Below are 23,788 nucleotides of genomic sequence, written 5' to 3' on the forward strand. Positions count from 1 at the left end.
ATGAACGCAGGGCATTGTCTCTGCTTCCGTAAGGTGAGTCGCCTAAGTCTGACGACCAAGATGCTCAGAGGAGCTCTTCTTGCTTCCCTAAGGAGGATTACCAATCTGACTCTGCCTCAGTGTTGTCCATTGCGCTATCACTTTCATCACCTGATAGCGCAGTCGGCTCTCAGGACCCATCCTCGCCTTCAGAGGATATGGGTCATTTTGCTGAACAGGTGTCTAGGATGGCCTAGTCACTCGGCCTTGAGACTCAACAACCTGTGGAGAGAGTTAAGGATCCAGTATTCAATGTTCTCCATACCAACTCTAGCACTCCGGTAGCCATTCCATTTCTTCCCACTTTGTTGCAAATGGTACAGCTTTCCTGGAAAGCAACCGTCTTCCATGACTCCAACCTGTAAAAGGCTAGAGACCATGTATAAGAGCCAGGAGAAAGATGCAAGTTTTTTGTTCACCCACCCTCCGCCCAATTCGGTTATTGTGGAGTTGTCTCAAAGCAGGTCTCATAGAGTTCATTCCTCTCCGGTGGACAAGGAAGGCAGGAGACTGGATTTGATGGGCAAGCGTATCTACCCCTCTGCTTCCCTTGGATTTTGGGTTACAAATTATCAGGTAACTGTGGGTCAGTACCAGCTGTTTTTGTGGGAGAAGATTGGCTCCCTGTGTGACTACCTTCCCGATGATCAGCGTGAACCAGCATGGGTGTTTCAGTTGAGGGCACGAAGGTAGCAAGGCAACAAATTAACACTGCTAGGCACCAAGCTGATTACGACGCCAAAGCCATAGTGGGGGCTATTGTACTCCGCAGCCATGCCTGGTTGAGGTTGGCAGGCCTCGCACAGGAGGTGCATTCTCAAATTGAAGCTCTTCTGTTCGGCGACGGTTTATTTAATTTCAAGACCGATGAGGCTATGGACGCTATTCAGAAAGCCAAGACTACGGCAAGGAAGATGGGTCTGTCACAGGCTTAAGTGCCATTGGTACTGTCAGTCAACTTTCTGCTAGTCTCTGCCTCTTCCAGATTGACCAGTGTGGCAACACCAAGGCTTCCAGCAGAAGTGCCAGTTTGCTTCAGCATCACGTTTCCAGTCTTCCCATAGGAGATCAGACTAAATAAAGAAACAATGTCTTTGAGTGTCCTCCTCTTCTGCGGCTCCTCCAGGACCACTCTCCTCTCTTTGGCTCCCATCTTGCAGCCTTTTTTCCAGCATGGCAGAGAATAACGATAGATTCGTGGGTTCTTGCTATTATTTGTTGAAGTTACAGAATCGAGTTCAGTATTCTTGTTTCCTCCTTTCTCGGGCATCACAACCATGCCTTCATCTCCAGTGCTTCTAGAGGAGGTAGAAAAGCTCCTTTCGAAGGGCACAATTAAACCGGTCCCTCCGTTGAAGATGAATGAGGGTTTCAATTCCTGCTATTTCACGGTGCCCAAAAAAGGATGGTGGGCTTTGCCTGATTCTGGACCTCAGAGGGGTCAATGTGTTCATTCCACCCAGAAAGTTCAGAATGACTACACTGACTTTCAGAGAGGAGATTGGTTCGCAACCATCGATCTGAATGATGTGTATTTCCATATTGCAGTAGAGGAGTTCAGTCAGTGTTTTCTGGTTTGCTGTTGATGGTCTTAATTACCAGTTTAGGGTGCTTCCCTCCGGGCTCACTACAGCTCCACGGGTCTTCACGAAATGCATAATCGTGGTGTGCGCCCATCTCAGACTTCAAGGGGTCCGGATCTATCCCTACATTGACGATTGGCTTCTAGTTGCCCAGTCGAAGGATAAGGTTGTTCTGTTTACGTTGGATTTACTGAAAGACCTCGGCTTGTGTGTGAAGATGGAGAAGTCGTGCCATCCCAAATTGTCCAGTTTATTGGGGCCTCCATAGATTCTCTGGCGGGGCGGGCATTCCTTCCTCGAGATTGGGCAAGTAAAGCTTGCAACGGACATACAGGCTTGCCCTACCATGAGGGCTTACATGGTACAGAAATGGCTTGGGCTGATGAAGGCGGTCCTTTATGCCCTCCTTCGCATGAGAATGTTGCAGACCTGGTTCATCAGGGCATTCAACCTAAGGCAGGATGCACAGAGAATAAGGTTACAGCTCCCTTCTGTTGTCAAGGCTTCACTTTGCTGGTGGACAGTGTTATCCAATGTTCTACAAGGTTTGCCTTTCCAGCCTCCCACTCCAATATTAAGAGTGATGACGGATGCCTCGATGCTAGGTTGGTGTGCTCCCTACAGGCACTTCAAGGTTCAGGGCCGATGGTCGAAGACAGAGGCAAACAGTCACATCAGTAGTCTAGAGCTGCTTGCTGTTGACAAGGCCTTGAAGGCTTTTGAGATGATCATCCGTGGTCGTCACATCCAGATTGCTTCTGACGACTGTTGTGTTTCACTTCAACAAACAAGGAGGGATTCACTCAATAGTGTTGATTCAGCTTACAATACAGATCTTCGACTGGTGTATCACCCAGGCCATCGACTTTACTACGATTCATATTGCGGGGTCAGACAGCACCTTGGCCGACCATCTGAGTTGCTCCTTCCCAGTCTCCCATGAATGGGAGCTCAATCCAAGCATCCGCCACCGTTTGTTTCGATGGTGGGGTTGTCCCTCTGTGGACTTATTCGCATCTGAGAAGAATGCGGTGCGCTGCACGTTCTGCAGCTGAGCGAGCAGAGCTGCATGGTCTCTAAGAGATGTGTCTGCCTGGGACTGGAGCGGATGCTTCCTCTATATGTTTCCACCATTCCTTATTCTCACCTGGGTGATAGCAAAGGTGGAGAACAAGGTGGAGGGCATCCTGATTGCGTCATGGTGGCCCAGGCAGCCTTGGTTTGCCATATTCCTGCGTCAGTCCAGGGGGGATTACCTTCAACTCCAGTTGACACCAGCCCTGTTGTCCAGGGGCAGGGGCAAAGTGACACATCCAGACTTACTTAACTTGCATCTCATGGCGTGGAGGATCCACCGGTAGATTGAATAAATTAGATTTAATTTATTTATTAGTAGATTTAACTGCTCCCCTTCAGGCTGTTCTAGAGGCAGCTAGGAAACTGGCTGCCAGAAAGTCTTATGCAAATAAGTGGGCACGTTTTAACTTGTTGTTCTACGAGCAAGGACTTAAAGGTTCTCCTCTTAGAGGTTACTTAGCAGCCATTTCGGCCTCCCATCGTAGTGGGAACTATTAAACTGTCTTATGAACTGGAGTGCTTGGACTTGTCTGGTCCAGTGACAATGCATTTGACTAGAGCAGTGGCGACATCAGAGGCATTTGAGAGAGGGGTGTTGATACTAGATATTTGTCAGGCTGCAACCAGGCCCACCCCTTCCACCTTTGTCGCGCATTATCGCCTTGATGTTCAAGCTTGTAGAGACTACTCCTTCGGCTGGACGGTGCTGTCAGAGGTCCTTAGATGACGACAGTGACCCACCTCCTGGTACATAAGCTTGCCCATATGTGTGATGCACAGACACCATGAAGAAGAAAGTCAGGTTGCTTACCTGTAACTGGAGTTCTTCGAGTGGTCATCTGTGCATTCACACAACCCACATCCACCATCCCCTCTTCGGTGTCAGTGTCATGCTTGGTGTTGGTATCGAGGCCCTTGGACTATAAGGAGGCCACAATTGGCGATCTCCTTGAAACTGAGGGATTGAGTGGGAACCCGCTGGAGGGTGCACAATGGGATGGTGGGGGAAGGGTTCCTGACAAAATTTCCACAGCTATAGAAGCTTCCCAAACCGACACAAAGCCCATCTGTGTGAATGCACGGATAACCACTCAAAAGAAATAACAGTTACAGGTAAGCAGCCTGACTTTATTGTAGGCTAAACAAGCCATGGTGGCTTGTTTAGCCTATAGTGATTGTCTGAACCATTCTGTTGCATGTGAAACTTGACTGTCTGGCTGGTATTTTAAGCTCAACGCATTCTACATGATAAATACAAATATCCTATTTTCAAACTCTCTTAACAAGTGTCTTGAATGATGTGTGCTAAACTTCAGTTTTATTGGTTTATGTATCCTAATCATTTTGATATCCCTGTCAGTTAGTTTGAAGCCCAAGTCTATATGGATAGCAAATGTATCTATGTAAGGATAAGATTCGTGTTTATATAAACTGGTATGTGAGATCTTTTAATGGTTTAAGCAAATCATCACAACAGTGTAGATGGTTAAAGAGAGTCCAAAGCTTTTAAACCTTTCAGCATCCAGCTTCAGCAAACAATAGTGATATCTTTTAGAAATGACTTTGTTTTGCTGCATAAATAGCAGCTGAATATTTGCCTCTTCAGTTGAAGAGTATCCCTTGTGTAGTATCATCTGCTTAGTTTCTTGGCTTTCTCTTCATGCAATTACAGGTCCTTTCACTCCATGCTTCTTAAAGCTTTCTAGGCTTTCTGTCCTAAGAATACTATTTCTGAATTTTTATTTTTACTCAGCTTCAGTAGGATTTTATAGAATTGTCATGGTCTTATTTACAGCTCAGCCATCTAATCAGTCCCCAATGTCTTTAACATCGGATGCCTCTTCACCAAGGTCATATGTATCTCCAAGGATAAGCACGCCTCAGACTAACACAGTTCCTCTGAAACCTTTGATAAGTACACCCCCTGTATCGTCACAGCCAAAGGTAAGGTTTTAATGAGTTTTGGTGATAGGAGAGATTGTTTTGAAAGCAGACGTGAGACTCCAGCATTTTAATGCTTTACATTTTAAAGACTTTTTTTTTAGTGTTACTTGTAGGAAATGAGAGACCAAAGGCATCCTAATTAATCTTCTAGTACAACAGTTTTCCCCAAATTGTCTTAAATAGGGTGTTCTGGTTTCTGGTAGAATAAAGCAGTGGCATTATTATCATTATCATTATTATTACAGGTTTTACTGTCACTGGTTATAAAGTGGCTAAGAGTGCAGTCCTATAGCTGATATTTGGCGAGCTGAGGGGCAATAGGTAGTGGCATAAGTGCTGTTTTGCTGTCAAAGAGGGAAGCCTGATATGTATACTGGGATAATGTTTGTGAAGCACTTTAGGGCAGGGGTAGAGAACTTGGCTGCGGTGGCTTAGTGGTTAAGATGCTGAACTGCAGACTGGAAGGTCGGCAGGTCAGCAGTTCGAGACCCGAGTGCTGCGTGACGGGGTGAGCTCCCGTCTTCAGTGCCAGCTTCTGCCAACCTAGCAGTTCAAAAGCAAGAAATTGCAAGTAGATAAATAGGTACCGCCTCGGCGGGAAAGGTAACAGCGTTCCGTGCACCTCGGTGTTCAGTCATGCTGGCCACATGACCACGGAAGCGTCTTCGGACAGCGCTGGCTCTTCGGCTTAGAAACGGGGATGAGCACCACACCCTGGAGTCGGACACGACTGGTTGGGGACACCTTTACCTTTTACTTTAGAGAACTTGTGTCCCTCCAGATGTTGTTGGACTGCAACTCCCCAACCCTAGCCAACATATCCAGTGGTGAAGCATGATGGGAGTCCAATAACATCTGGAGTGCCACAAGTTCCCCGTCTCTTCTTTAGAGTGTTCAGAGGTTGTGTATGTTCTTAAATATTGTGTTCTTGTATTATTCTTTATTCTTATTTCTGGCATAATTAAGTATTATGCCAGAAATAAGATGCAGGAACTATCTCAGCTCTGAGCCTGATTGATAGGGAAGTTCTCTCACTCAAGGTTATCTGGAGTAATACAGAAATCTAATCACATTTTGAACTTTCAGGTTACTACTTCAGGCGTTAAGCAAGGACCAGTCTCACAGTCAGCATCTCAGCAGCCAGTGGTTGCTGACAAACAACAAGGTCATGAACCTGCTTCTCCTCGAAGTCTTCAACGTTCAAGGTACACGTTAAATTGTTTTAAGTTTTGAATTCACCATACTCTATCTGAGCAAATGTTGATATCTTGGAGACTCACTTTGAATTGCATGCTGTCTTACCTACAAATATATGTTGTCTAGGATTCTTGAATTCAAAGTCAGGAGGACATTGCAATCTGATGACTATATTCAAATCACATGAGCATACTTCTGCTTCCTGGAATGAGACTTTTGCTTCCCACCTGCACCTCCCTTCCTCTGGTCCCCCAACCCTCCAGAGCAGATTTAGGGGAGGGCATATGGGCTGCAGAGAGGAGAGGGAACTGTTCTGCTAATGGATACTGTACTGCTGTGGATGAACACAGCTGAATTTCACCTTTGGTGCAGTTGCAGGACAAATTACTTACACATAGTTGGCTATTAGAGCTAGTGGGCTGTTAACTGTAGTATCTAGAATTCATTTTTATGTTTGTTTTTAGTGAGCGGGCATCTGTCCATTCTGGAATTTTGTTGCCTTAAGTTATAAATGAAGAACAGAACAGACTTCACAAGCTGTTTCTTCACCCTAAGTGTTTGTTACCTGTGCCCAGACATGATATTAAATCTTGGGGCCTTTTAATGTATTGTCTATGAATCCATACAAGCTGTTAATGTTAATAAACCAATACAAATGAAGCAGTGCTTAAACACCTCTGTGCTGTTAGTGAATGTAAAGCTAAATTGTTAGCATCGGTGTTAATTAAAACTAAAAAGTGGTATGCTAACAACATTCCTTTATCAAATTCCTAATTTTGTTTTAAAACCTGTATGTTACCATTTGCACCAAACAGTCTGAGTATGTCTTTGCTTATGGCATTTCAGAAAAATGCCTGGTGCTGTGTATGATTAGAGGGTGTGGCTCTCTTGGTTGTGAGGGCACACTAAATTTTGAATTGAAGGAAATCTTATTTTAGTTAAGCTCTGATCTTTAAAGTGTTATATGATTTCATAGGTATGGATCTGTTGTCTGTTAAGCCTTTAAAATGGATGACTATGGGGTGTTCTTTACATACATAACAGTCTGGTTCGGACGTAACGATGACTCGTGGGTTGTCAGGGCTGCAGAGGAGCAAGTGAGTGTGCTGCCTACCAACCATTCACCACTTCTGCTTTGTTTCTGGATTGCAAAACAACCCAGGAACTGTGTTATACTCCTGCATTGTGCTCCATGATGCATAAAACTGGAGCTTTGAATTGGTGAGAGTTTTAACGCATGGTTTGTTGTTGGGTTAAAACTCTGGCCTGGTTTGCACGTAATGACAGTAATCTTTCTAAGAACGATGCATTGTTGGGGATGTGCAGAACGCCAGCCTCTGCCACTTTAGCGCACAACCAACAATTGGCTCCTTCATAGGTTGTGTAGTGTGATGTATGAACCCTGACCAACCCAGTGGTTTTTTGCTGTGTTAACTGCTGTGTTGTTTTAGACTGATAGGTTGTCATTATGTGTGAACAGCCCCTCTGGATTTTTTCTTCTTCAACATCTCAGAGTTCCACATCCGCATATGTGTGCAGGAGAGAGCAGAAAAGTAACATGATTGGATGCTGATCCTGACCCTCATTTCAGAATGCATCATAAAATTGAATAGTTGAAACAGGTCCTTGTGTCTAGTTGGAACTATTCCTTGTGTACGTTGCCTGCACTGGGAGTGTTCCTGGGTTGCCTGCACTGGGAGTGTTCCTGGGTTGCCTGCACTATGGAGTGTTCCTGGGTTGTTTTGTAAACTGGAAGCAAAACGGAAGCAGTGAGCAGTCAGGAGGCTGCGGACTCACTCACTCCTGTGTGTTCCCGACTAATTGTGGGCTAAGCAACTCATGGTTGGTTTTTCTGGTGAACCAGGTCATTGTTAAAATAAAAGGCAGGCAAAATTCTTAATCTGGTTGGTTAAAACTGAGGCAATCCCTTAATGTGCTTTTTTCAGAATTATTTGGTTTCTATATGGTGGGTTTTTCTAGTGATAGGATTGTTGAATAAGTAGTAGGAAGAAAACCATCTTGCGTGTACTTGATTAAAAACTTGCCACAAGTTTTTTCAGCTGTAATAGAGCCAAGTGCCTGTAAAAGTATGCACCTGCACAAATATACTGAGTGAGACTGACAAAAATAACTGATAGACTTGAATGAGTATACTAGCCATTACATTGGTCTAATATACCCAATTTTGAGTACTGATCTGAATTAACTCTTAAGTGTAACATTATTTCCTAACTTTTTACAAGTGGCTTGTCTGGATTTTTGCTACTCTGTGCCTAATGGTGGAATGGCTTCTGGTTGTGATGCAGAATTTGAATGCACAATCATCGAGCATTAAAAGCTAGTTCCGCAACCTCTGAGCAGTCTCAATACTCTGCTGGTGTATTGAGACTGGCCAAGCTCATCTTCATTGCAGTAGCTCTGCAGAATCCTAAGCATAGCTCTCTATATGCCACAAGCCATTTATGCAGTCTTTTCTGCAGCATTAAGAATTGTCTGTTGAGCACCCATGCCACTTTATAGCCCTTTGTATTTAGGCAAGGCAGTATGAGAGGTGAATCTGTCTTTCAGATAAATAAAATTTCATGTTCAGAATAATAAAATAATAACTCTTTAAAAAAATAAGATGGCTTTCAAAACTCCTGTTTAAAAAGAATAGTGATGCACTCATTCCTTGTAGAGTTCAATAAGGGTTTTCTGATTCATATGCACAAACAATTTTTTTAAAACCCCATGACTCTTTAAGATCTGAGATCATACATTCAACCGTAGTACTAAGCTATAGAGCAGGATGGGCTTTAGGTCTGGAAAGCCATTAATTCTTAAGAATGGTGAAATCATATTACATATGTGCTGTGAGGCATCTTCAGAAGTGTCTGTACTTTAGTTGTCCTGTGTAAATATGCCATGCACTGCTGTCAAACCTGGGCCCTTTTCACAAGTTCCATACAGTGCCTCTGTCTTAATGCCAACAACATAGTGTCTTTGTGTTTATGAAAAATTAAGGTAACTCTTATGTGCACGTGTTAAATAACTATTTTATTATGTAGGGTTTTCATAGGGGATTCTGCTGTAAATAGAATGGAATTATAATTTAGTAGGGGAAAATGTCTGCGTTGACCTACCCATTTCCCAATAAACACAAAACTGCAATAACTATGTCTGTGTGCACATTTTTCTAAAGTATTTTTCAGTAAACTTGGACACTTAGCTGTGTGCACAGCTGACTTATGACAGATCGTTCCCTCTTATACAAGTCTCTGCACAATGCAGAATTCATGTAGGTACTGGTTATCATCTCTAAACTGTTGTGGAGGTTAAATTCCATTGCTACCACCTAAAGCTTTGAAAAATGAGTGAAAACGTTATGTTAATTCTGGAAATTGACCACTAAATAGTCATGCGAAGGTAGAATGGGCTATGTTCTTAAATCTATCTTTAGCTGGTCCCTTCTGCTGTTTTGGCCACTTGCTTTGGTTAAAATGATATTATTATGGCTGTGTTTGAACAATCAAATCCTGTCTTAATAAGTTAGGATATGCACAAGTTTCATGTATCCTCTAACACAGTAATACCCAAACCCCTTTCTATCTCTTGAAAATCCATTGTCTGCCCTGGACTTTTTCTTCCATCCTTTGGGGAAGACTGTTTGGCTTCAATCCTCAAAGCAAGCAATCACATGGGCTGCATTTCCCCTGAGTCTACATAGACTGAGAAGGAAGAAAAACATCCTCTAAAGCTTGCACCTCTACAGATGACTTCCATGGGCTGAGGAGTGTGCTAAGTGTCGCTATCTGGGTGTACTGTGTGAAACCTAAGAAAACTTGGGAGAGAGCAGAAAAGTAGCATTGATTGGATGCTGATCCCGACCCCCAGTTCAGAATGCATCATAAAAGTGAATAGTTGAAACAGGTCCTTGTTTCTAGTTGGAACTAGTCCTTGTGTATGTTGCCTGCTCTGGGAGTGCCTCATCTGAAGATGCTCTCACTGTAAGTTACTAAACTTGCTTTTTGGATTTGCATGGAGTGTAAGGATCAGTTGGAAATACTGTGTATTTTTATTTCAATACAGGAACTACTTCTCTCACTCAATTTGTTCTTGAATCTTTATTTTAAAAATGAGAAATCTGTAGTTGATATGTGTCCTTTTATTTGGAATTTCTCACCCCCACCCACCCCCGCCAGACTGATCTGACCAATGCTATTCAATTGCCTCAGAGAGAGAGCAATCCCTTTCCCATTTTTAAAATACCATAGGTCTGGATTTCCATGTGTTTGGACTAGGGATGGATAGGTCACACTATATTTGGTCCATGTGAGTTTCTTATGTGTTCCTTCATAAGTCAAGTTCTGCATTAATCTCCAAGGTTTAAAAAAATCTACATGAGATTTTTAATGTTTTAATGCACATTTTATGGTTAAGCATGCATTTCCCAGTTTGATGTGAGAAGGCATCCAACAATGGATTAAATCTCCCCACCTCCCAGGAAAGGCAGGGATCACATGACTTAGTACTAGTGACCTTGGGGTCCTCCACCACTTTATTCCTGCTTATTGGCCAGGACAGAGCTAGCTCCATTTGTTTCTTCCTCTTAATTTCTACTCTAATCTTCTGATTTTTATTGCTATTCATAGCTTCTTTTTGCTCTTTACTTGTTAATTTTCCCTTTCTATTCAGAAATTCCTTTGAATCTTCCTGCTTCATTCCCCCTGAGTTTTTCTGCTCTTCTTTGTTTCTGGCTGTTCAAGCTATGGTACCAACAGGAGATAAGATCACGTCTAAGCCTGCAAAACAAAAGACAAATGAGATCAAACATGCACAAGTGTCAAAGAGCACCAAGCAGCCAGTGCAAACCCAGGGCTCTTCTGCTAACTGCTACAGCTGCACCTAACACCTTGAGTGGTAATGAGACATCTGGTGAGCTCACTTATGCCAGCCTTATCCACCTTATATCTCCACCACACCTGTAAATGCTGCCTGTAGCCAAAGGCCTTTTGGTTTCCAAAAGCAGTAGGAGTGCTTCCCTTTCCCCAGACCTCATGGCCAAAAGTCCTCACCAACCACTCTGGCTCAGTCTTGAGTGCTGAAAGGGGGACACTTGGGTGCAATTAGAGAACAGGAGGAGCAGGAACATGTCATATGAGATCTGTGTTCTGATCTCTTCTTTCCTTTTTCGTGTCAAAAAGAGATGCATTTTTCTGCCCACCATAACGCTTACACTTGCTACCAGGAGACCCCAGTATCCATTGGGGAGATTTTCTAATCTGATACAGCAACCCCTAGCTTGGTACAGAACCTCAGGCCTGGGATCCCAATCTGGCCCTTCTACGGTTCCAATTTGACCTGTCAGTGTTGCGGAACACTGGTGGTTTGGTGGCTTCCTGGCTTTTTGCAGTTTTTTGCCCATTCTAAAAGGTTGAAATGCCCTCCTAAGGCTTAGTTACTGGCAGTAAGAGCTTTAAGCTAAAATATGCTGGTATGTTTGGAATCCCCCCCCCCCCCAGCGCCTTTGGTTCCACCCACCACTGGAAAGTGGCTTTCAAGAGGTCTGAAATGGAATTGGCTCTCAGGCTGAAAGAGGTTCAGCACCTCTGCCCTAGCTATTTGGCATTGCAGCTGGCATCCCTGTCTGTCCTAGAAGACAGGCTTGTTAGCAAAATCAGGCAGCCAGTCATTTTGGAGCTCACTACTAAATATTACTGCAGCAGTGGGACACAGGCAATCTCACAAGAGATTCAGAACAGAGCATTCTCTTCACTCTTCCCCTTCTACCGTGCATAAACAAAAATAAAGGTCATAATCAGCCCATAAGCACTCATAAGCCCCCACCCACCATGTGGCCCTCACCCATTCATCTGAGGAGTTCATGGAGGAGTCTCCTATTCCTTGTAGCTGAGCAATGGGGAAGTCACACACTCTTAAGCCAAAAAATAAAACCACCGGGCAGAATAGCAACAGTGACACTCTCAAATTCCAAACCAGAAACTAAGACTTCTCAAGGCACAGATCCTGGTGAGAGGTAGTATGATACGGCTCTTAAAATCTCATGGGATGGTGGCGCTGGCCATCAGAGAGCCTCATACCCTCATTCTTTCCTCAAACAACTCTCCTTTGAATGGAAAGACTTCTAAACAACAAGAAATTAGAGTGGGCTACCCTCTATGTGTATTTGCCAAACTATTTTAGAGGTTGCACACCTATGTCCTCAAGGCATCTACCCATACCTGAATGCTCTTCTCAGGTCACCACTGCTAGCGAAGGCCAGCTTCAGCCTTTCCAAGACCCTGTCTTGCCTATCAGAGGATGAGTTTCTGATAAACACTAAGAACACCCACCTGTGGCTCTCAGGAAGGGCAATTCTTCTGGGGACATTCACAGATACTCACAAGGGGGTTGTCTCCCTCTTCCCAAAGAGAATTCAGAAACTCATACAGACCTCCTGCTTTGACACAAGAAGCTGGCTGAATTAATGTTCATAGTGCACACACTGTATGTCTCATGATTTCCTGTTTGAAGGTACTTCCCTGGGTATGGCTCTTCCTTCCATACCAAGAACAAATTGCTCTCCAGTGCCCCACCAGGATGCTCTGGTGGGGAATATCCCGCAGTCTCCTCCAGGGCATGTCCTGCAAGGTCTGCTGCAATTAGTGATTCAAGCCTCTCTCATTGGGGAACTCCCTGCCAGGGCCAGATCATGCATGGGACCTGGTCCCCTCAAGAGGGAGAGCACAGAACCAACTGGCTGGAGCTCTGGCAATCCGACTAGCCTTAAAGCACTTTGCTTGCCTGGTTCAGAACTCCCATATCCTAGTGAGGATGGATGTCTCCACAAAAGCACACCTGAATTGTCAGGGGGACTCCTGCTGCTTATGCAAGGAAGCTGCTTCTTTTCCTCCTTTGACAGAATGTACCATCCAGTCCATCATAGCACACTGCATCTAGGGAACATTAAACACCATGTGTGGTTTCTTCAGTCGCCAGCAGCTGCACCCTAGGGAGTGGAGTTTTCATATGACTATCTTCCAGGCTTTTCAGCACTTTGGCCCTCTAGCTCTAGACCTGTTTGCATCCCTGCCAAACTACAAGCTACCCTGCTAGTTCTCCTGCTTCCAAGCCTATGGGGCAGAAGCCATAGACTTCTTCAATGCACCATGTCCCAAGGGACACTTTTATCCTTCCCATCTATTCTGCTGATATCCAGGGTCCTATGAAAGAGCAGAGCAGTCTTCAGTGGTTGTTGTAGCCCCCTTGTGGCCACCCATTCTGCACCTGTATTGGCTCTGCCTAGCTGCTTGGCTTCTGAAAGGGGCACCTACCTAGCCATGGGGTATTTGAAGAAGTAGTTAACACTCGGCTTTCTTCCGGGAACCCCTCTACACTCTATATTTGGGAGATGACCTGGAGGGCCTTCACCTGTAGGTGCAGATACAAGTCCCGTGATTACAAGCTAGCAGGTATCAACCTACAAACAGGTTTGGATTTAGGCCTCAATCCAAACAGGCTCCACAGACAGGTTTCTCCCCTCTCCTCAGTCTCTCAAAGCTGGGCCTCTGCCCACAACTATATTCAACTCTATTTAATACATCGAATACCTGGAAAAATAACACTTGAAAATTGTGCATTCTTGTTCGAATGTGTAAAACCTGTTCTGCAGGGTGCGTAACTTTAAATCAATGCAATTTAAATCAATGATATAAATGAACAAGAAAAAATGGCCAATTTATAAATGATTTAAATCAAGTTGATACTACTTATTTATTTATTTGATGCATTTCTATCCTGCCTTTCTGTTTCCTAAGCAGTGGTGCAGCTTTGACCATAAATCATGTTAAATTGCAAATAGAGTATTATTTACACTGTTTTATTCTTACAACCAGGCCTCACATCTCTTAGTCATAACTGTTTTTCATTTTGCATGCTTTCCTTTTTCTTTTTTTTTAACCTACAGAGGGAATGTCTTTCAAATATTCCTATATAGCTACGGTGGGGAACTTGCAGCCTATGGGTTAGATTCTGCCTACACATCCTACACATGGTGCCCAGCAAACTCCATCCTTGCATCAGGGTCAGGCACACATTCCCTTGCAAGAAAGAACAAAGTAGTAAAACAAAAATGAAATGCCATGACTGATCGTTACTGTGCAGAGTGGAGCAGTTTATTTTTATCAGGTGAAAATGAAATGCCCATGTTTGGTAGGTAGAGTGTAAATATTTATAGTTCTTTAAGCCAAAATTTACAAAATATAGGTAAATGGATCTTGTCGTTAACTCTGCATGGCATTGTATGTTCAGGTATTGCTCCTGCATTTTCAATATAGATCATCTAAAAATTATTTTTAAATGATTTTCTTTAATTTCTTAATTACATGCTAATGCACTCAGAATATTTGGATAAAGATTGGAAATGTAAAATGAATTCTACACTTATGTTATGGAAACTAACATTAAAAGAAGTTACTAAAGTCATTTAAAAATGATTACAAGTTTTTCAGTACCACAAAAACTGTTTATCCTTTCCTCCGAAATATCGAAGTTCAAGAACATGAAATTTGGCAATGGTTCATTTTAAATTCCATATGATTGGAAGCCTAAAGAAATCGTCAGATGACAAAGGTCTGGCATAACACATTATTAAATTAATACTGGGTAAGGAAGGAAGGTAAAATTATGGTTACATTCAGGAAAATATGCTGAATTTCTGAAATGCAAGATGCTCAATTAATAACATTACCCTTTATTATCCCAATTTGCTATAATACTGATCTTTGTGCCGGAGATTATGTGCCAAAGGCCTGCTTGAATAAATGTTTTTCCCTTAAGGTATGTGAAAGGAGGAGACTCCATATTCCTCCACTGGGAGTGTTCAGATGTAATGTTATACAAGGTTTATTATCATCATCATCATCATTATTATTATTATTATTATTATTAAATTTATTGATCGCCCATCTGGCTGGTCACCCAGCCACTCTGGGCGATGTACAACATACAATAGAACAGTTTAAAACAATAAAATTCTACAGTAAAAACATTTTCTAAAATACCCTAACCCACCCCAAATGCCTGCCTGAACAACCACATTTTTAATGCACGACGGAAGCTCATTAAAACATGTTTAGTGTTACATGCAGAAGCCACTGTAAGTCAAAAGCTTCTAGTCACCTTTAGAAGCAAACTATACCCTGTCATTCCATCTGAACTTGGCAAATGAAGGTTTGTGCAAACCAGGATCAGAGTTGGGATCCTGATTTGTGAGCACCGTATTTTGAAGGGAAGGACTTAGCTCGGCTGGTAGAACACACGCTTTTCATGCGGAAGGTCCCAGGTTCAATCCCTGGTATCTCCAGGTAGGGCTAGGAAAGAATGCCTGAAAGCCTGGGTAGCTCACTGCCATCTAGTGTTGACAATACTGAGCTAGATGGACCAATGGGCTGACTCAGTATAAGGAAGCTTCCTGTGTTTCTGTGTACTTGGCCTATTTCACATTTAATAGCATGCTATGGCTTGCCACTAACCATCATTAGAAGCTTCTAAATATGATGCGCACAAGGCTGTTTGTATATGTAATACTAAACCATAGCGTCGTGTTATGTCTGAACAGCTCTATTCTGTCAGAAACAGATGTTTCAGTAGTAAAGTAGAATGTGGATTGAAATTAAATGTGCAAAAGTAAATAGCCACTTGCTATTACTAGAAAAGAAAAGCAGCTGTGGACATACCCTTCACCAGAGATTTGCTCTAAAATATGTAACTGTGAATCTTGTTCTAGTAAATAGCCACCAAGAGACTGATAGTCACTATCCGGCTTATCTTGAGATCCCCCCCCCCCATTCTCCTTTGAATAAAATCTGTTAAATTGTTAATCTGGGTGTGTCTCCCATGGAATTCACATTTTCAGGCTCCCACCTCAAAGCAAAGCATTCTAGGTGAAACTGTGACACCATTTACCTAAAGATGGGCTGGGGAGGGGAAAGCAATGCTGATAAAAGAATTTTGAATTAAGATGTCTGCTGTTCATTTTACAACTCTAGTCAATATGAAGAAAATTCATGTGTTACAGTGATGTGTGTTCTACACTTGGAACTAATGCAGGTGATGTCAGTTGTAGTATTCATTTATTGTAATACCCTGATTACAGAACCAGAGAATGCTTTTTTGTGGAATTTACAGTGTACTGTGTGGTTTTCCTCAGCTGAATTCACAGGGGCATTTGGCTTTTCTTCAAGTGTGAAAGAGAAAAAGGTATGCATATAAAGCTTAGTAGTACCAGGGCTGGAGCTAGATGTTGTGATGACTGAGGTGGGGTGAATTTGCTACTGCCTGCTCCCCATTTGCCTCTTTTTTTCCAGTTGCTACTGTGTTAGTGTTGGCCATGCAGGCAATTTCAAGATTTCTAGTGCCATCTCACCCCTCAAGGCCACGCTCAGAACGAGGCATTGAGTGTGAGGCGGCCTCAGAGATTGTCTGTGCCGCCACCCCTTTTTACCATGTCAGCAGCAACTACTCTTTAAAGCTTAAACTTTAAGCAGTATTTGTAACCATCACAGGAAACCAGCAGTGGTGCAGGTGCTTTCTGGGGCTAACTTACCCATAATGACTCACTCGGAGGAAGAACCCCTTCCTCAGAGCAAGAGGCATAAGGTGTAGCAGTAGCTGTGGGATGCAGTAGTGGTAGCAGGCCCTGCTGGTAGCAAAGGGGAGGGGTGTGATTTGCCACCTGATCTACATAGCTCAGTGTGGCTTGTGGAAGGGACAGCCCTGAAGAGTAGGAAGTCAGCAATGGAAGAAACTGAAGATTTAACTAAACAGCACAAAGTAACAGGTAGTAAGAAAGTGCTTCAAAAATTAGATCAAAGGAGAGCTGAATTGAATATATTTGATTTAAGTAAAATACACACTTCTTTAACATACTTGAACAGACAATTTTATGAATTGGGTAATGAAAATACTAAAATGCTAGCAAGAGCACTTAAAAAGAAGAATCTTAAAAATACTATCCCGATGATAAAAGACCACATAGGAAGACCTCTGTTTACTGTCAATGAAATTAATGAGGAGTTCTGAAATTTTCACTCTAAGTTAAACACTTGGGATTTTGACCCTACAATGAATTATTACAAATATTAGATTACTTTCCTATAGAAAAGAGTTATGAAGTAGATCAAGTATCTTTAAATGCTCCAATATTAGAGACAGAAATTTTATCTGCAAGTAAAAAATTAAAACAAGGGAAAACTCCAGGAGCCGTTGGTTTTCCTGGAGTATTCTACAAAGTGTTTTGCGAAGATTTATCTCCACATATTAACCATCTCTTCAATAGTGTCTTAGAAGGAGGAGACTTGCCTGGATCATGGCAATTATCAAAGATTACCACAAGATTGAAGCCCAATAGTGATAGCTCACAATTAATATCTTATCCTATAGCACAGCTTAACCAAGATGCTAAAGTTCTAACAGCAATATTAGCAAGTAGGATAAATAGCTTCATTACTAAATATATCTCAACTGACCACGTCGGGTTCATGCCAAAAAGACAGATCTCTGATGCTGTCTATTCGAAGGGCTCTTAATGTAATATATTATGGTAATGAATCTAAATCTCCCAATAGTAATAGTTGTGTTAGATGCCTTAAAAGCTGTTGATGGGGTCAAGAGACCTTACTTTATTGAATTGCTAAAAAAAGGCTAATTATGGTGAATATTTTGTTTGCTAAGGCACAGGTAAAAACCAACGGATTGGACTCTACACCATTTGATTTACATAGAGGTACAAGACAGGGATGTCCACTGTCACCCCTCTTATTTGCTATAGCCCTAGAGCCATTAGCTTCATTAATTAAGACACATCCCAGCATTGCAGGAGTAAATATTAATGGTCATGAACATATAATAAATATGTATGCTGATGATATAATTTTATTTCTCACAGACCCAGCAACAGTATTACCACAGATAAAAAAGATTATCGACTCTTTCAGATCTTATTCTGGCCTAAAAATAAATTATGCAAAGTCAAAATTAATGTACTTAAATATAGCCATAAATGAACAGTATAAAATTAAGAACTTAATTGATTTAACTCTGCTTTTCTAGTCTTAAATATTTAGGAATTATATTAACAAAAGATTTGAAACAGTTATTGTACAGAAATTATGATCCATTAATGGAGGGAGCAATCCTATGGCTGCTAGACAGCAGCTAAATGGCCATAGGATATCTTGTTTTCCGGGAACTGACCTCAGCCTGTGCTCTGAAGTCGGTTCCCGGAGAACCGACCTCCCCCCACTTCTGCACTGCCTCTGAGGCAGCGCAGAACACCCCATCCTCGCTCGCAAGAGGAATGCGGAGCGGCCAAAAAGGGGCATGTCTGGGGGCGTTCTGGGGCAGGGAAAGCGGAAATATCCGTACGACACATCCAATGTGTTGTACAGCAGCCTCCTCCCCTGCTCCGCCCTCCTGTGGCTAGACAGCTGCAATCGGCTGTCTAGTCGAAAATGCAGGGCAGGAGAAGCACAGAATGTTCCCTCTGTGCTTCTCCTGTCCTGCATTGGATAGGCAGTACAGGATTGCACCCTATATGAATAAAAAACAAGGAGTGCAACCCCCTGAAGAACAGGTTGAATATCACCTAGCCGGGCAGATGAACCACCCACTAACAGTACCTCCATCTTGTCTGGATTGAGTTTCAGTTTATTGGCCCTCATCCAGTCCATAACCATGCCCAGGCACTGATTCAGAACAGCCACTGCCTCACCTGGGTTTGATGAAAGAGAGAGGTAGAACTGGGTGTCATCTGCATATTGATGGCACCTCAGCCCACACCTCCAGATAACCTCCCCCAGTGGTTTCATGTAGATTTAAACAGCGTGAGGAATAAAATAGAGCCCTGTGGAACCCCATGGCACAATTGCCATGGCACAGAGCAATAATCCCCCAGCACCACCTTCTGGAATCGGCCATCCATTTAGGAGCAGAACCACTGAAGCTCGGTGCCTCCAAATCCCAAGCTGGACAACCTATCCAGAAGGATACCATGGTCGATGGTATCAAAAGCCGCTGAGAGGTCCAGGAGAATCAACAGGGTTTCACTCCACCTGTCTCTCTCCCGGCAGAGGTCATCCGACAGGGCGACCAAGGCAGTTTCCCTTCCAAAACCAGGCCTGAAGCCCGATTGAAATGGATCTAGATAATCCGTTTCATTCAAGAGTGCCTGGAGCTGTCCTGCAACCACCCACTCAAGCATCTTGCCCAGGAAGGAGATGTTGGTCACTGGCCTATAATTGTTAACATCTTCCGGGTCCAGGTTAGGCTTTTTCAGGAGTGGTTTGATTACTGCCTCTTTTAAAGTGGCTGGCGCCACTCCCTCTCTCAAGGAGGAATTTACAACCTCCTGGACCCAGCCGGACATCCCCTCCTTGTTTGATTTAATAAGCCATGAAGGGCAAGGGTCAAGCACACAAGTGGTTGATCGGACTTCGCCAAGCACCTTGTCCGCAGAAACTCATCCAATAAAACTGGACCAGACGGTGCTCTGAATGCCTCTACCAATGGAACTGCATTAATCGTGGTGTCCAATTCATAGCGAATCTGAGCAACTTTGTCTTCAAAGTGCCATGCAAGCTCGTTGAATAGAGTCTGGACAACAGCTCTATTAGAAAAAACTGACAAGTAAATTAAAATATGTAAAAGGAGAAAGATATGTAGATAATTTTGAAGAAACTTGGTTCCCTTTTATTTCATTTATAAATACATAAAACTCCTTATATAATCCTCCGGAGCATCAGTTGAAGTATTGGAAAGACATATCAACAGATTTGTTATCAAGGAAGTAGTAAATACAAAATTAATAGATTTTAAGATTTTATATTTTTGATATATTTGATAGCCTAAATGGCAGTGATTCCTGATGTAACCCATTATTTAATGTAACAGATAGTAAGAAGCATCCTGTGTATATGTTAGGCTTTTTTGGTTTTGTTCTCCCCTTTTTTCTTCTTTTTTTCCTTTTGTTTCTGTTTTTGTTGTTATTATGGATATTTGTTGTATGTAATTTCTATCACTGAAATAAAAATATATATTTTTAAAAAATTAAAAATTGAGTGAGCGATCATAAGTTGTTTACTTGAAAGTGGAACTGAGAAGTGTGCTGGAGACAGCGCACTTGCTCTCTCCTGCTCATGCCCAACAACACGTATGCAAACTAGGTCATTATCTTCTCTGGTCATCAGGATGCAGTTGCAAGCAGAGGTATTTATTCAACAACGTAGAAATGTTATGCGTTACTGTTCTTGCACCATACAGACCAAAGACTTGTGTGAAGCAATGAAGAAAACACACTCCCTCTCAAACAACTTGGTTATTGTCTAGTCACAGCCAACTGCCGTGTGATGATTTTACAAATAGTGGATATGTAATTTTCACATAGGTGTTTTCTCATGGAAGACAATGGAACAATTCTGTATAAAGAGAAACAATAAAAGTACACTAAAAATAAAGTGAAGCATTCAAATTAAAACAACAAACAGCAATATTAATTCTTTGTTTTTCTTACAGTAGTCAGAGAAGTCCATCTCCTGGTCCAAATCATACCTCCAGTACAAGTGCATCAAATACGACGGCACCACAGAATACATCCGCACGACCTACATGTTCATTAACACCCACGTTAGCAGGACATTTCAATGAAAATCTTATAAAGCATGTCCAAGGATGGCCTGCAGATCACGCAGAAAAGCAAGTGAGTGCACATTCTGCAGTGTTACTTTCCTTTTGATGTATTAGATTGCCTCTGTAAGAACTTTCGTGAAACCTGGTGGTCTTTAAAGCAATTCATGCTAGTCAATTTTGAGGGGAAGAGGGGATTAGAATCGTTATTATGCATAGATGTCATCATGTTGCTGTTGGAGGTGGGGAGAAACAGGTTGTTGAAACCAACGTGATGTGGCTGCAAAAAAGGCAAATGCTATTTTCGGCTGCATTAATAGAAGTATAGCTTCCAAATCCCGGGAAGTACTAGTTCCCCTCTACTCAGCACTGGTTAGGCCTCATCTGGAGTACTGTATCCAGTTCTACACACCACACTTTAAGAAGGGTGCAGACAAACTGGAGAGGGGTCAGAGGAGGGCAATGAAGATGATCAGGGGACTGGAAACAAAGCCCTATGAGGAGAGACTGAAAGAACTGGGCATGATTAGCCTTGAGAAGAGAAGACTGAGGGGAGATATGATAGCGCTTCTCAAGTACTTGAAAGGTTGTCACAGAGAGGAAGGCCAGGATCTCTTCTCGATCCTCCCAGAGTGCGGGACACGGAATAATGGGCTCAAGTGACAGGAAGCCAGATTCCAGCTGACCATCAGGAAAAACTTCCTGACTGTTAGAGCAATACGACAATGGAACCAACTACCTAGGGAGGTAGTGGGCTCTCCCACACTGGAGGCATTCAAGATGAAGCTAGACAGCCATCTGTCAGGGATGCTCTGACCTGGATTCCTGCATGGAGCAGGGGGTTGGACTCGATGGTCATATAGGCCCCATCCAACCCTACTATTCTGTGATTCTATGAAACAGCACAGGCAGATTTTTTCATAATGGATTGAAAAGCACCTCCAGTTGTTAGCCAATAAACATGGCTTATTACAATGTATTACACTTGGGTTGCCTTTGAAAACAGCCCAGAAACTTCAGTTAGTCCAAAATAGGGCAGCTAGACTGCTAACTAGGATTGGCCAATGTAATCATATTATGCCAGTACTTCTCCATCTGCACTGGCTGCCAGCCTGTTTCTGGGCTGAATTCAAAGTTCTGGTTTTAACCTTTAAAGCCCTAAATAGTTTGGGGCCAGGTACCTGAAGGAAGTCTCTTCCTGTATTCACCTACCTGGACATTAAAATCACAATGTGAGGCCCTCCTCCAAGCACCAGTGCCAAATGAGGCAAGGTGGGTGGCTACAAGAGAGAGTACCTTTTTAATGGTGGCAGCCTGAGTTTTAGAACACTTTCCCCTGAGAGGCTTGCCTGTATGGTCTTTCCTACACCAGTGAAGACCTTTTTTTCTCCTAGACATTTTTAGAATTGTTTTAGTCCTTTTAGTATTTTTATTCTGCTGCTGTTTTTTAATTTGGTTTTATTCTGGGCTGTTTTTATTTCTTCATTTTAAATCTGTGTTTTATATTTCTAATCAGACATTTTTAGAATTGTTTTAGTCCTTTTAGTATTTTTATTTTGCTGCTGTTTTTTAATTTGGTTTTATTCTGGGCTGTTTTTAATTTCTTTGTTTTAAAATCTGTGTTTTATGTTTCTGATGCATTGTACACTGCCCAGAGAACTTCAGTTATTGGGCAGTTTAGTACAGTAAATAAATTTATTTATTTACATGTTTGCCATCCTAATCCAGTGGCTCAAGGCAGGTATTACATTACATTAGTGTTATAATTTTACCAGTTGTTTGATTGCTAATAGCAAGAGACTGTCTGACCTGGAAATTCAGTGGCACTTACCGCTCTTGCTTTAAAGGATTACTGGCTCTTTAAAGCAGAAATGGGAGTGTAAGAGTGCTATGTACACATCCCACATAGCACTGTACTATATTTCCAGGTCCGCTATCCATGGATCTCTTCTCTCAGCAGTCCTGTGAGCAGAGATGTAAAATTTCTGGAAATGTTGAAGCCGTGGGCAGGGGGGAAAACCCTTTGTTTTGTTTTTTAAAATAAAAAATGAAATTTTTGGGAAAATGGAAAAATATGCAATACTTATTTTTTAGCATTCTTTACAGATCTAAAGTCAGTTTGTTACTTTAGGAACATAATATATATATATAACTTCATTTGCTCATAAAATTATCATTAAAATTAAAAACATTTAATAGTAAGCACAGTAAATACGTACATATTGTTTGAATAAACTATACTTTTAAATTTAATATACCAAAAATGATAATTCTATGAGCAAATCAAGTTATACTTATAATACATTTTAGGTTCGTATTTTGTCTGACCAGAGGGAACTTCAACAAGTAGTCTCTGAAACATCTGAATCATCGTAGAACACAGAAGAGCTGGAGACAAAGGAAGACTGGTGTACAACATCTATTCCTGTTTGTGAGGAATTTGTTGGGGTGTAATTTAGGGAAGTCTGGTCTGAAGGAAAACCTACTGAGATTTACTTAGCTAGGGAAGACTCTGTTACCTATTATAACCAAGCATATTTAATTAAAAAAAAAACTTTAAGCAATCTCAACCTATTATTTGAAGAGTCACATTTTATTCCCTTTTGTAAATTCCGCATAATAAGCATCTTAATTTTTGTTCATTTTGAATGTTTGTCTCTCTTTGTGGTGTCAATTTGATGCCTATGCCATAAGAACCAGGCTATTGAGGGTTGGGTTTGTTTTGTCTTTTTAGGTATACAGGGTTTTGGTGGCTGCGGTTAACATTTTTATAGCAGAGGCAGCATTCCCTAACAGTGAGGTCCATTTGGGAACTACATTCTGTAGCATGTGGTGGCACTGGAGGTTCAATCTACAGCTGGGATTTCCAGTGTGATTCCCATGGCACAAGGTTGGATTGATTTAAATCAAGGCCATTTAAATAAGTGATTTAAGGGAGCAATCCTATGGCTGCTAGACAGCGGCTAGACAACCATAGGACATCTTGTTTTCCAGGAATCGACCTTGGAGTCCACGCTCCGAGGTCGGTTCCTGGAGAACTGACCTCCCCCCAATTCCTCGCTGCCTTGGAGGCAGTGCAGAACAGCCCCATCCTCCGCACTTGCAAGAGGAGCACGGAGCAGCCGAAAAGGGGCATGTCTGGTGGCGGGGAGGACAGAAATGCCTATACGACACATCCAGTGTGTTGTACAGCAGCCTCCTCCCCTGCTCTGCCCTCCCGTGGCTAGACAGCCGCAATGTCTAGCTGAAAATGCAGGGCAGGAGAGTGCAGAGGGAACGATCCCCTC

General features: G+C 42.4%; 1 protein-coding gene across 10 annotated transcripts in view; it reads left to right on the plus strand.

Annotated features, from left to right (window-relative positions):
* WAC (WW domain containing adaptor with coiled-coil) overlaps positions 1 to 23,788 on the plus strand; it is an 86,868-nt gene that overhangs the window by 51,760 nt on the left and 11,320 nt on the right. For 5 of the 10 annotated variants that reach the window (XM_084859145.1, XM_084859152.1, XM_084859148.1 and 2 more), the window contains 3 exons: positions 4,495 to 4,643; positions 5,730 to 5,848; positions 20,391 to 20,574. In XM_084859145.1, the coding sequence (XP_084715271.1) occupies positions 4,495 to 4,643; positions 5,730 to 5,848; positions 20,391 to 20,574 (452 nt within the window). Of the gene's footprint in view, positions 1 to 4,494; positions 4,644 to 5,729; positions 5,849 to 20,390; positions 20,575 to 22,811; positions 23,070 to 23,788 lie in introns of those variants that run through there. The other 5 variants (XM_084859147.1, XM_084859151.1, XM_084859155.1 and 2 more) reach the window with 2 other exon arrangements.

The sequence above is a fragment of the Heloderma suspectum genome, chromosome 5 (assembly GCF_057233095.1).
Source record: "Heloderma suspectum isolate Gila_16-S chromosome 5, 16-S_ref, whole genome shotgun sequence".
NCBI lineage: Eukaryota > Metazoa > Chordata > Lepidosauria > Squamata > Helodermatidae > Heloderma > Heloderma suspectum.